Source organism: Piliocolobus tephrosceles, chromosome 8 (assembly GCF_002776525.5).
Source record: "Piliocolobus tephrosceles isolate RC106 chromosome 8, ASM277652v3, whole genome shotgun sequence".
In the NCBI taxonomy this organism is placed as follows: domain Eukaryota; kingdom Metazoa; phylum Chordata; class Mammalia; order Primates; family Cercopithecidae; genus Piliocolobus; species Piliocolobus tephrosceles.
Genome location: NC_045441.1, coordinates 129266885 through 129279224, shown reverse-complemented (window position 1 = coordinate 129279224; position 12340 = coordinate 129266885). Strand labels below are relative to the sequence as shown.

General features: G+C 37.2%; 1 protein-coding gene across 2 annotated transcripts in view; it reads left to right on the top strand.

Annotated features, from left to right (window-relative positions):
• The window catches only part of KDM7A (lysine demethylase 7A), an 89923-nt gene that overhangs the window by 47672 nt on the left and 29911 nt on the right, over positions 1–12340 (top strand). For both annotated transcript variants that reach the window (XM_023184874.3, XM_023184875.3), the window contains exons 4-9: positions 1085–1245; positions 3158–3299; positions 3918–4104; positions 5628–5790; positions 9603–9690; positions 10903–11009. In XM_023184874.3, the coding sequence (XP_023040642.1) occupies positions 1085–1245; positions 3158–3299; positions 3918–4104; positions 5628–5790; positions 9603–9690; positions 10903–11009 (848 nt within the window). The remainder of the gene's footprint in view (positions 1–1084; positions 1246–3157; positions 3300–3917; positions 4105–5627; positions 5791–9602; positions 9691–10902; positions 11010–12340) is intronic.

Genomic DNA, 12340 nt, shown 5'->3' with positions numbered 1-12340 from the left:
CCATTAGACTTTAGATAGTTGTGTAGAATTTTATAGTCAGATAAAATCTGACTAGTTTTTGTTTTTATTTATTTATGTATTTATTTATTTTTGAGATGGAGTTTTGCTCTTGTCACTCAGGCTGGAGTGCAATGGCACAATCTCGGCTCACTGCAATCTCCGTCTCCCAGGTTCAGGCGATTCTCCTGCCTCAGCCTCCCAAGTAGCTGGGATTACAGATGCCCACCAACACACCCAGCTAATGTTTGTATTTTTAGTAGAGACGAGGTTTCACCATGTTGGTCAGGCTGGTCTCGAACTCCTGACCTTAGGTGATCCACTCACCTCAGCCTCCCAAAGTGCTGGGAATTAAAGACGTGAGCCACCGTGCCTGGCCTGACTAGTTTTTATTCTAATGCACACTCTACCTTTTCTTCTCCCAAATTTCTACGCAGCCTGTATCAAGTGGCTTCTGGTGTTTCACTTAACTTAAATCTAACTATTCATTACAACTAGTTGTAAGCATCCTATTATTTTATTATGTCTTCTAGTGTAGTTTACATACTGAAATACAGGTTGAGTATCCCTTATCCAAAATGCTAAGGAACAGAAGTGTTTCAGAAACAATTTCGGACTTTTTTTTTTTTTTTTTGATTTTGGAACATTTGCATTCTACTTAGCAACTAAGCATCCCTAGTCTGAAAATCTGAAATGCTCCAATAAGCACTTCCTTTGAGCATCATATCAACACTCAAAACATTTCGGATTTTGGAGCATTTTATAGTTTGTATTTTTGGATTAGGGATACTCAACTTGTACATATTTTACTATAAACTAGGTTGGTTTTTTCTTTTTGCATTTAGAGGACTTTATATATATTTCTAATTATATGTATTGAATTATGTATATTATATTATAAATTTTAGTTTAGGATAGCAAAAGGAGATTTATAAAACATTTGTCATTAAAAGAAGAATGAGATATGATAGGTTAAGATCCAGTGATGTAGATAATCCAGTATATGAATTAACCCATTACCACAGTATTTTTTTTAAACTGAACTTACCAATAAAAATGACATTTTTATTCTTATGTTTTTTCTTAGTGCCGATGAAATAATTGTAAAGATGCATGGCAGCCAGCTGACACAAAGATATCTGGAGAAACATGGATTTGATGTCCCTATTATGGTCCCTAAATTAGATGATCTAGGACTCAGGCTCCCTCCACCTACATTTTCTGTGATGGATGTGGAACGTTATGTAGGTACGAACTTTATTTCTTTAAGTACCTGGGAAAACGTGGTAAAAGTAAAAATGATAGTCCTGGTAATATTAAAGGTTAAATGAAAAAATGTCAATTTAGTTTTCTGCTCAGAAAAGTGAGACTCAGTATCATCTGTATTGAAAACTAGTTTTTCTCAGCAGACCTACAACTGCCAGAAAAACAGAATGACACATTTTACTTGTTCCTATTTACTCAGCCTCATCCTGCTGCTTTCTTTTGTGCCATTAAGTTTTCTGATACTTGCTTAGGGAAAATCATTACTGAGGGATAGATATAGATACCAGGAAGAAGATATTGGAAAATTGGATTGATTGTAGGCATCTGTAGAATATAGGTGCAAAATTCCCAGATCCCAGTATACCAGCTGCACAGTTAGTCCTCTATAGTCTGCTTTGTGACCTGCTGCTGCTTAGAGGAAAGGTGGTAGAAAGAGCAGATCATTTTCAATCCTGTTTTTATGGTAATGACTTGGTGAATATTGCCATTTAATGATGTCTGGACTTAATTTGTGATTTTGAAAATTTCCCAAAGAAACAGAAAGACATGAGAAATAAAGGGGGAAACCCTTTACTCCTTGCCACGTTGTCGACATTTTCAGTCATTTCATTCATTCTCATGATATTTGTAGATAAAGCTGACTATATGTAGATGTTACTCCTTGTCAGCAGTAGATAGAGAATGTTTGAGATTAGATCCCAAATCTATTTTGACTCAAAATTGTATATTTACTATATTATCTCCTCAGGATGGAATATCTGAGAACTTGTCCCTTTATTGAGCCATTGGTTAACAATTCTCATAGATTATTGTTTCACTGAGGAAATCTATCTAAATATTATAACTTCACATTCAGCTAAATTTGAATATTTGACAAGTAAGAGGACGGGGCTAAGGATTAACCTGAAGCTATTTGCGTAGATAGCAACTGCAAAACAAATAACTAGTGTAATACATGTGCAGGAAAGAAATGCTCAAACTGCTTGATAGCTAACTTTTTGGTACTGCAGAGCGCTTCAGTTAAATACTATAAACAGAACTGTGTTACTTCCTGAAGATAAAGAAGTCTATAAGGCAAGACTTTCTAAACCTATATGAAGTTGCATTAAAGTAAGAAAATGGCATTTATTTGTTTTTTTTATTTCAGATTGGTTAAGTATTGCCATATTTTGAATTCTACCTTATCCCATAGTCCATTGTCAAACCGTTTGTGCTTCCTAGTGTAGCAGTGCAGTGGTCTGTAAACATCACCTCATGGATTTATACGAAAACTGTAAATTAATCACAATTTGGAACTCAGGCCTTCAGACACTGGTACTAATGTGAACTGATTTTTGCTTCCCAATCACTAATTTTTTCTTGAAGGAGAATATAAGAAGACAATACCAGGAGGGCAGAAAATATCCTGGTCAAGTTGCATGCTAATTCCCCAATGAGTGATGTGTTTTTTTTGAAATGATAGCCTTAGAATATTTTAAGTGTTACAAACGTGAAAGGGCAAAGTCAATCTCCCCACTTTATGCCTGAGAAAACTGAAATCCAGAAAATGTTGCACAATTTCTACATGCCAGTGTAATGTATTTTTTGTCATTATGAGCTGTACACCAAGATATCATTGCTATACAGAAAGCTTTATAAGCCGTATACATTTTTATGTTCGGTGTAAATTATGCAACTCTGTCTTACTGCTTTCCTTTTCCTCTGAAAAATTGTCCCTTTTTTCCTGAAAGGTCCAATTGAACTTGAGAAATTAAGAGTAGAGGGAAAATCTTTGTCTAGACTACGTAGTTTTATACTTGGTTTAAATATCATACTAAGTTAAAATATTTTTTGATTAAGGCATCTGCTGATGTAACTCTTAAGTCCAAAAGAAGACTGTAATTTTTCTCTGCAGGTGGTGACAAAGTGATAGATGTCATTGATGTGGCGAGACAGGCAGACAGCAAGATGACACTTCACAATTACGTTAAATACTTCATGAATCCCAACAGACCAAAAGTGTTAAATGTGATCAGCCTTGAATTTTCAGATACAAAGTGAGTAGTTCTGGGCATTTTGGTTTAGCATTCTGAGTGTTAGCTAAATGTAGTTTAATGATGTATTTATTTTAGGAAGAAACATAGTTGTGACTTCTAAAGTTGTCCAGTGGTAGCAGTGTTATAAATTTTGCATTGAGATGCTCAGAGATGTTTAGAAATAAGATGTATTTTAAACTTGTGGCTGGGCATGGTGGCTTATGCCTGTAATCCCAGCATTTTGGGAGGCCAAGGTGGGTGGATCGCTTGATGCCAGGAGTTCAAAACCAGCCTGGCCAACGTGGCGTAATCCCCTCTCTACTAAAAATACAAAAATCAGCTGGGTGTGGTGGCACATGCCTGTAATCCCAGCTACTCAGAGAGGCTGAGGCATGAGAATCTCTTGAACCTGGCAGGACAGAGTTTGCAGTGAGCCGAGATCACGCCACCGCACTCCAGCCTAGGCAACCGAGCAAGACTGCGTCTCAAAAACAAAAAACATGTGTTTTAAACTTTTAAGTGTTGTTGTTAACCTTAAGTTCCATTTAATTATTTGGTTTGGGAATAGATGGGAGAAGCAGTTTTTTAAGAATTTTTAATTGGCATGATGTGGGTATGTGTGTGTTTCTTTTTTAAAAGGATGTCTGAATTGGTGGAGGTCCCTGATATAGCCAAAAAACTTTCCTGGGTGGAAAATTATTGGCCAGATGATTCAGTCTTTCCCAAGCCATTTGTTCAGAAATATTGCTTAATGGGAGTTCAAGACAGCTATACAGATTTCCACATTGACTTCGGTGGAACTTCAGTCTGGTACCATGTCCTCTGGGTAAGATTGGGGTGTTTTTTGTTCTCTCACTGACAAACAGCCCTAGTTTTTCAATGGTATAGTCATTTCTTATAAATGTTACTTGTAAAAGGGGAAGTTTTTTTTTGTTTTTTGTTTTTTTTTTACTTTTTAACCAGGAACTCTCACTTTGCCTTTAAACGTACGATTTTTTAAAAAAATCTCAAATAATGGAAGAGCCATGACTTCTAAATTTATATTAGATTTACTTTCTGCCCTCATCTTTTAAGTTGGTTTCTTTTAGCCTTTTGTCTCTTTTTGATTCTTTTCCCCCTGGTTAATTATCCTTTAATCTCTGAATTAAACATCTATGAAGGAGCAAAATTACAGTAATAATTGCTTCTGGCCTTAATGTTGGGCTAGGATAGCTTGTTGGATAAGTCAGGAATGCCATAAAAATACCAGTTCTTGGCTGGGTGAGGTGGCTTACACCCGTAATCCCAGCACTTTGAGAGCAGGTCAACCCAGGAAGATTATTTGAGCCCAGGAGTTCAAGACCAGCCTGAGCAACATAGTGAGACCCTGTCTCTAAAAATAAAAATAAAAAAATTAGCCAGGTGTGGTGGCTCATGCCTATAGTCACAGCTACTCAAGAGGCTGAGGCAGGAGGATCACTTGAGCCCAGGAAGTTTAGGCCGCAGTGCGCTATGATTGCACCACTGCACTCCAGCCTGGGCAACAGAATGAGACCCTATCTCAAAAAAACGAACAAACAAAAAACCAGTTCTTTTCAATTTATATTCACCTTGCTTTATCTAGAGCTGCATTGTTCAAAACAGTTACCACTAGCCATGTGTGACTAAATTTAAATAATTAAAATGGAATGTAATTAAAAATTCAGTTCCTTGTTTATACTAGGCACATTTCAAGTGCTCAGTAGCTACATGTGGCTAATGACTACTGTATTGGTTAGCACAGATACAAAACATTTCCATCATCACAGAAAGTTCTATGAGTACTGATGTAGAAACTCAGTCTTCATCTATATCAAATGCTTGTGCCTCAGCAATATTCTGGGCTATATTTGATGCTGGGTCCTTGGGTTCCTGTTTTTTTTTTTCCATGAAGAAGCAAAGAATTAGTTTACTAAAGGAAGTTTATTTATAGATTTTTAAAAATAATCATTATGCTGTGGATCTTCGTAGAAAGGGCAAAGCTTGCAGAGATGACTGTGGGCCTGTCAACACATATTTACTTCTCTACTTGACAGTGAGAGGAGGTCAGTGGGATGTTTATGCTTCTCTGCCCTCCTGTCTTGCAGCTATTTCTTCAACACTTTTTTATTGACTCCTTTTGTCAGTCGAGAAGGGGAAGCTTTAAACATGAAAATGTTTACTAAGGGTAATAGCTACTGATCAGGTGTGTGAAATATGTCTTTTGAGCCTAAAAACAATCTGATAATTATCTAATTTAATTTGTATCCTTGTATTGGGAAATTGCATCAATGTAGGCTAGCCTAAGTGTGGCTTTTTCTTTTTCAAAAATAGTATGATACTTCCTTTTAGGGTGAGAAGATTTTTTATTTAATAAAGCCAACAGATGAAAATTTGGCACGTTACGAATCTTGGAGTTCATCTGTGACCCAGAGTGAGGTGTTCTTTGGAGATAAGGTGGATAAGTGCTACAAATGTGTCGTAAAGCAGGGACATACCTTATTTGTTCCTACAGGTAAGGTTTTCATCCCATCCCCTACTCACCATGATTGATAGTCACATAGAGTTGGCTTTTAATTAGAACCTCTGACTTCAACATGTTTGGAAAGTAGTCACATTTGTTAAGAAATAATTCTGATCTTGGACTTTTTAGGTTTTGTTCCTTAGAGGTTTTCTCTTCTACTTAGGACTTCTTTTGGCATTGTATTTATATCATTTGCCTTCATTTTTATTTTTATTAAGAAAAAATTCACATACCATAATATTCACCCTTTTAAAGTGTGCAACGCAGCGGTTTTTAGTAGATTAATAAAGTTGGGCAAACAAATGTCATGAAAACTACTTTCCAAACATGTTAAAGCCAGAGGTTCTAATTAAAAGCCAACTAGTAATTCCAGAACATTTTCCTTGTCTCAAAAAGAAACCCCGTACTTTTTAGCAGTTACTCTCCATTCCCACCTCCCCTGAGCCCCTGGCAACCACGAATGTACTTTCTGTCACTGTGGATTTGCCTCTTTGGATACTTTAGGTAGATGGAATCATACAACATGTGGGCTTTTGCATCTAGCTTCTTTCACTTAGCATATTATCTTCTAGTCTCATCCATGTTGTAGCATGTATCATTACTTCATCTTTTCATGGCCCAGTAATGTTCTTTTGTGGGATATACAGGTTGAGCATCCCAAATCCAAAAGTCCCAAACCTGACTGCTCCAAAATTGAAAGCTTTTGAGCATCTGCATGACCCTCAAGAGGAAATGCTTATTGAGGCATTTTGGGTTTTGGATTTTCAAATTAGGGATGCTCAGCTGGTAAGTATATAATGCAAATATTCCAAGATCCAAAAAAAAAAAAATGAGTACTTCTGGTTCCAAGCATTTTGGATAAGGGGTACTCAGCTTTACCATCTTTTGTTTATCCATTTACCAGTTGGTGGACATTTGGGTTGTTTCCACATTTTGGCTGTTTGAATAGTGTTGCTTTGAACATTTATATACAATTTTTTATGTGGAGGTATGTTTTCATTTCTCTTGGGTAAATATAGCTTGTAGTAGAATTGCTGCATTACGTGGTTTAACTACATTTAACTTCTTGAGGAATTGCTGACCCGTTCTCCAAATGGCTGCACCATTTTACGTTCCCACCAGCAGTGTATTTGGAGTCCAGTTTCTCCACACCATCACCAGTGCTGTAATTGCCTTCTATTCTAGTGGTGTGATGTGTCATGATTTGGATTTGCATTTCCATAATGAGTAATGATGCGCAGCATTTTTCTTGTTGGGCATTTGCATATTCTCTTTGGAGAAATGTCTATTCAAACCCTTTGCTCATTTTAAAATAGGGTTATTTGTCCTTTTTAATTGTTGAGTTTGTAAGCATTCTTTGTTCTGTGTACTAGACCCATATCAGTATGTATGATTTGCAAATATTTGCTCCCATTTTGTGGGTTATCTGCTCACTTTGTTGATAATGTCCTTTGATGCACAAAAGTTTTTAATTTTGATAGTCTTAACTATGGTCAGCTCTCCATTGCTGTTAAAGACCAAGCCTGTAAGAATCTGGGCTGCTGTCCCAGGACAGTTAGGAGGCAAGGGGTGTGTCTTGAGAGACCCTCAAAGAAAGGATTGAGTATCAGTCTTAGCTGTAGTCTCAGGTATAGGTATCAGGTCTGTCATTTTGAGATGTAAATGAATGTAGAGTATAGACTGTCCAGACCAGTGGTTTTGAGAATTATGTGCTGGTTTTGGTGACCCTAATGACTGTAGAGTTCACAGGGATCTGTCCCCACAGGCCCTGCTGAAAGCCTTGCCTCTGGTGTATATAGTAATAATGGTGTGTTGAACAAATGAAGACATGCCTTAGAACTACCACAATATTTGCCTAGATAAGTATCAGTATTTTCACGATGAAGGGGCTGATTGACATTGTGAATGCCCCTCCCTTAAATCTTCCTACTTCTTGCTTTTATGTTAAGTATTTTGTTGTACCCTCTTCAAAATCATAAATTGACATTCATAGAATAATTTTTTTTATTGATTTAATATCCTAACTAGAATATAAAGAAGAAATTAAAAGGTGATTTATAATGAAATGCTATTTCAGTATGTGCCCGTTTAGGCACAGCAGCGTTAGAGAACAGAATGAAATGGTAATTGCATAAGGAAGGAGATCAATCTAGGTGTGTGTTAGTGGCAACACAAATTCTATCAGTAGCACTGGTGTAGGTACTGATACTTCCTGGAATATCAGAATCACCTGGAGGACTGGTTACAACACAGATTGCTGGACCTCATGGCCAAGGTTCGGATTCTGTGGAGCTGGAGTGGGCCTGAGAATGTGCATTTCTAACAAGTTCTTGGCTGATTCAGGTGCTGCTGGTATGGGGACCATATTTGGAGAACTACTGCTGTAGGCAAAGTGATTTTTTTCCCCAAGGTAGTCAGCAACTGACAAGCTTTCAAACAAACTACAGTACAGTTTTTGTATTTCGGGAAATTGTGCCAAAACCATGAAAATATACTGTGTGTGCATGTCTGTATATACAGATATATATAACATATAATAATGGAGTTCTAATTTCTAGGCTGAGATAGTTAATAGGACAGGCTTTGTACCTGTATGAATGTGCAGGAAAATTTGACAGTCCCGAGTGATGCAGGACAATTTCATTTTGTGTGGAACTGTCTCACATGTTGCATTCCTGGCTCCCACTCCCAAAATGCCAGTAGTGCTCCCAAATCATTGAGACAACCAGAAAAGCCCCTAAACGTTCCAAAACATCCTGAACAGGCAGTACTGCCGCTATTGAGAACCACTGATGTGTAGGATTTGGAGTTGGCACAGGCTTCTAATTTGTGGTTTCAACGTCAAGCTCAAGGCTTTGTGCCTTTGAACACAGAAATGGGCACACTTGAAAATGAGTCCTTTGAGGGTTTTTGTTTTGTGTTACAGTTCAGTGAGGGGTCAAAAGATGAAAAATATAAAGAAAATGGGATTTGTGTATTTTAAAAGCTAATTTGCATACAAATATGTTTGTATATATTTATTTCTGGTGAAGTCTTTAAGTCTGCCAACACTTTTTTCAAAAGTTAGATGTCATGTCTTAGAAATGGTTCTCACTTTGTAAGCATTTGTATGGGAATACAAGATATCATTTTTTGGCAGCACCTATATTTGTAGGACCATAACCCTTCATAATTAAATGTGGGTGATCTACCTTTTCCTTCTTACAGAGTCAGGTCTCAGGTTGACTCCTCTGATCCTCCTCTGCTTAGTCCTTTCAGGGCACTGATTTCAGGATGACACCAGGACGATGGAGTATCCCACCAATCCTCGTGTGTTCTCTAATGGAAAATGTGCTTTTCTAAATCAAACCAGATTTGACTGGTCTGAGAGTAAAATCTTTAATATAAAGTTGGGTTGTGTTTTTAAACTAAAAAACAAAAGCAGGCTGGGCACAGTGGCTCACACCTTAATTTCAGCACTTTGGGAGGCCAAGGTGAGAGGATCACTTGAGGCCAGGAGTTTGAGACTAGCCTGGGCAACAAACTGAGACCCCATCTCTATTTTTAAAAAGAAAGAAGCAAATACACTAAGAACTACAAAAACCTTCACCTTATTTCTCAAACTCAGCATAGAGCCTAGCATATAATAGGCATTTAATAAATATTTAATTAAGTCTATGTATTGTAATAAACATTAACTTCTCTAGCACTGAAATATGAAATAAACTGATACTGATATTTTGAGTTACTTCACAGGTAGATATCCTATTTGTTTGGTTTACATATTGAAAAATGACTGCTTTATATATTTTTAACCATTTCAGGGTGGATCCATGCTGTGCTGACTTCTCAGGACTGTATGGCTTTTGGGGGGAACTTCCTGCACAACCTTAACATTGGCATGCAGCTCAGGTTTGTGTCAGCATTTACATGACCTTTTATCCTTTTTAAAAATAGGATACTCTTTTTTTTTTAACTTAAAAAAAAATCAATAGCATATTTTATTTGAGATTCCATGGAAATAGTCCCTGAGATATTATTAATAATAGGAGCTCTTAACAAAAGTAGTATTTTAAAATTTTGCCAGGAGGATACTTTGCATTTCAAATCTGAAGCAACAACAACAAAAAGGAACTTATTCAGATAATACTCCAAATTTCAAAATTTTGTGAAAATGTATGTGTTCTCCTTTGGCTATTTTTGCAGTGAGGGAGATGAACAAAATCTAGTCAGACTGAGATGTGATATATGGTACTAGAAAAAAGCAACCCTAAGTCAGGACTGCTATCGAAACACCTGCTTTAATTTTGCTGCAGGTAAAGGATTAATAGCTGTTTCTCCTCTGTATGAGAATTTGACCTTTGCATAACTCTTCCCCTGATAGTCTAATCAGTGTTGACTTTTACTAGCTAACACTGCTTATGGTAAAAATGATTCCTGATTGATAAACTGCATCAGGACTGGGAGAACTAGAAATACCTAGTAGGGAGCCATGTCTTTGGACTTGCCTGAATGTGGTAACTCTTGTAATTTGACACACTCATAGAGATCCCTAGAAGCTATGCATCTGTGTGTGGCGTTATTACAAGAGAGAGTGGCTCTTACAGGGCATAAGGCTTTAAGCAGCTTTAAACATCTCCCACACCTACCAAGTGTGGATCTTGTCTTTTTGTACCTGAGCTGTGCCTGAGGGAGGGATGGCTCCTGTGTAATTCGTGCCAAGTGTGGTCTTGAGCTGGAATACCTAGCCGAGTCTAAATAAAACTTTTGGGTGAGTATTGCACTGTTGTGGATACATGGAGCTGTTTTCCGAAACACACAGTTTTATTTTTTGTAGTAGAACCCTCATAAAAATCTCTTTTGTTAAAACTAGGATACAAATCCAAAGGTGTGATCTTGATCTTCTGTGAAGTCCATTACAATTCTTAAGTATACCGTCAAATTCCTTAAAGTCAGAACCTGGATAAGATCACAATTCAGTCTTGTCCACATGTGATGTTGCTAAGAAATGTAAAATACTTCATTGGTCTTATATATCATGACCTGCTTATTTTCAAGTTGGTTACTTTTATCTAATTTTGAAATGCTAATATTAATATTAAATATTTCTTCAAATTCATGTAGGTGTTATGAGATGGAGAAAAGGCTAAAAACACCAGATCTTTTCAAATTCCCTTTCTTTGAAGCCATATGTTGGTTCGTAGCCAAAAACTTGCTGGAAACCCTGAAAGGTAATTAATAATTTGCATATTTGTATATGATATGATGCATATTGTTTGTAGTTCGCTCATAGCCACCTTACAGAAAGAGTCCCTTTTCTAGTAGAGTATGGATGTCACTCTATTTTGTTTTTTAAATATATGGTTTTCCCCCATCCAGGAACCTTTTTAGCAAGTTAGAGTCTCTAGTCCATAACCTGACAATCTATGTTCTTAAAAATTTGTTATAAAAGACCTGGATCAGAACAATGTAGGTAATATTAGAAGTGTTCATTCCATCTAGTACTCTAGAAGCTTGCACACATTATCAAGCACGTAACAGTGCCTAACTCTCAAAAATGCAGTTTATTTCGAGAGACTGTTACCTAACATATGTTCCCAAAATTTGCTTTTAAGAAAGCAAACTAGGCTGGGCGCAATGGTTCACTTCAGTAATCCCAGCACTTTGGGAGGCCAAGGCAGGCGGATCACCTAAGGTCAGGAGTTCAAGACCAACCTGGCCAACATGGTGAAACCCCCATCTCTACTAAAAAAAATACAAAAATTAGCCGGGCATGGTGGTGCATGCCTGTAATGCCAGCTACTTGGGAGGCTGAGGCAGGGAGAATTACTTGAACCCAGGAGGCAGAGGTTGCATTGAGCCGAGATCATGCAATGGCGACAGAGTGCAACTTTGCCTCCCCGCTGCCCCCCCCCCCCCCCGCTCCAAAAAAAGTTCAGGTTATGATTCTGTAGTTGAAGAAAAAAACCTTTTTTGAACTTGTCTTTGTATTTGAACTCACTTTTTAAAAGGTGGAATTTCAGACTTTGATGTTTTAATATTTTGGTTTAATAATCTTTGAGCACTCAAGTTGGAGACTGATGTCACTTGCTTCTATTTTCTGCTTTTCATCCTCTTGTGCTAGTGAGAATAGTTTGTCTGCTTTTTGTGTTGTCTAACTTTTGTAGTCAGTTTGTAAATAGTGCTACTATTATAATTGACAACTCTCAGAATAGACATAAACAGATTAAACAGTAAAGTTTATTCTGAACATTTGCTTCTTTTTCCATTTTAAAGTTAAACAAGAAGAAAAGGTAAAATGAAAAGAAATAACCAAAAATTTACTTCCCAAGATAGGATGTACAGAACTAAAATGATAAAACTCATATAACAATGGTACCCTAAACCCCCCACCTCACAGCATAGCGCAGAGATGTCCTGGCAGCGCTTCTGGTCTATGGGATGGGGGTAGAATCCCATGCATGAGAAGGGGACAGGTCCTTTCTTCACAAGACCAGTTTTTGCTCCAGAAATGAATCCTTGTCATGAATCGCCGATGCATTCCGTGTTTTCAGTTATTTTT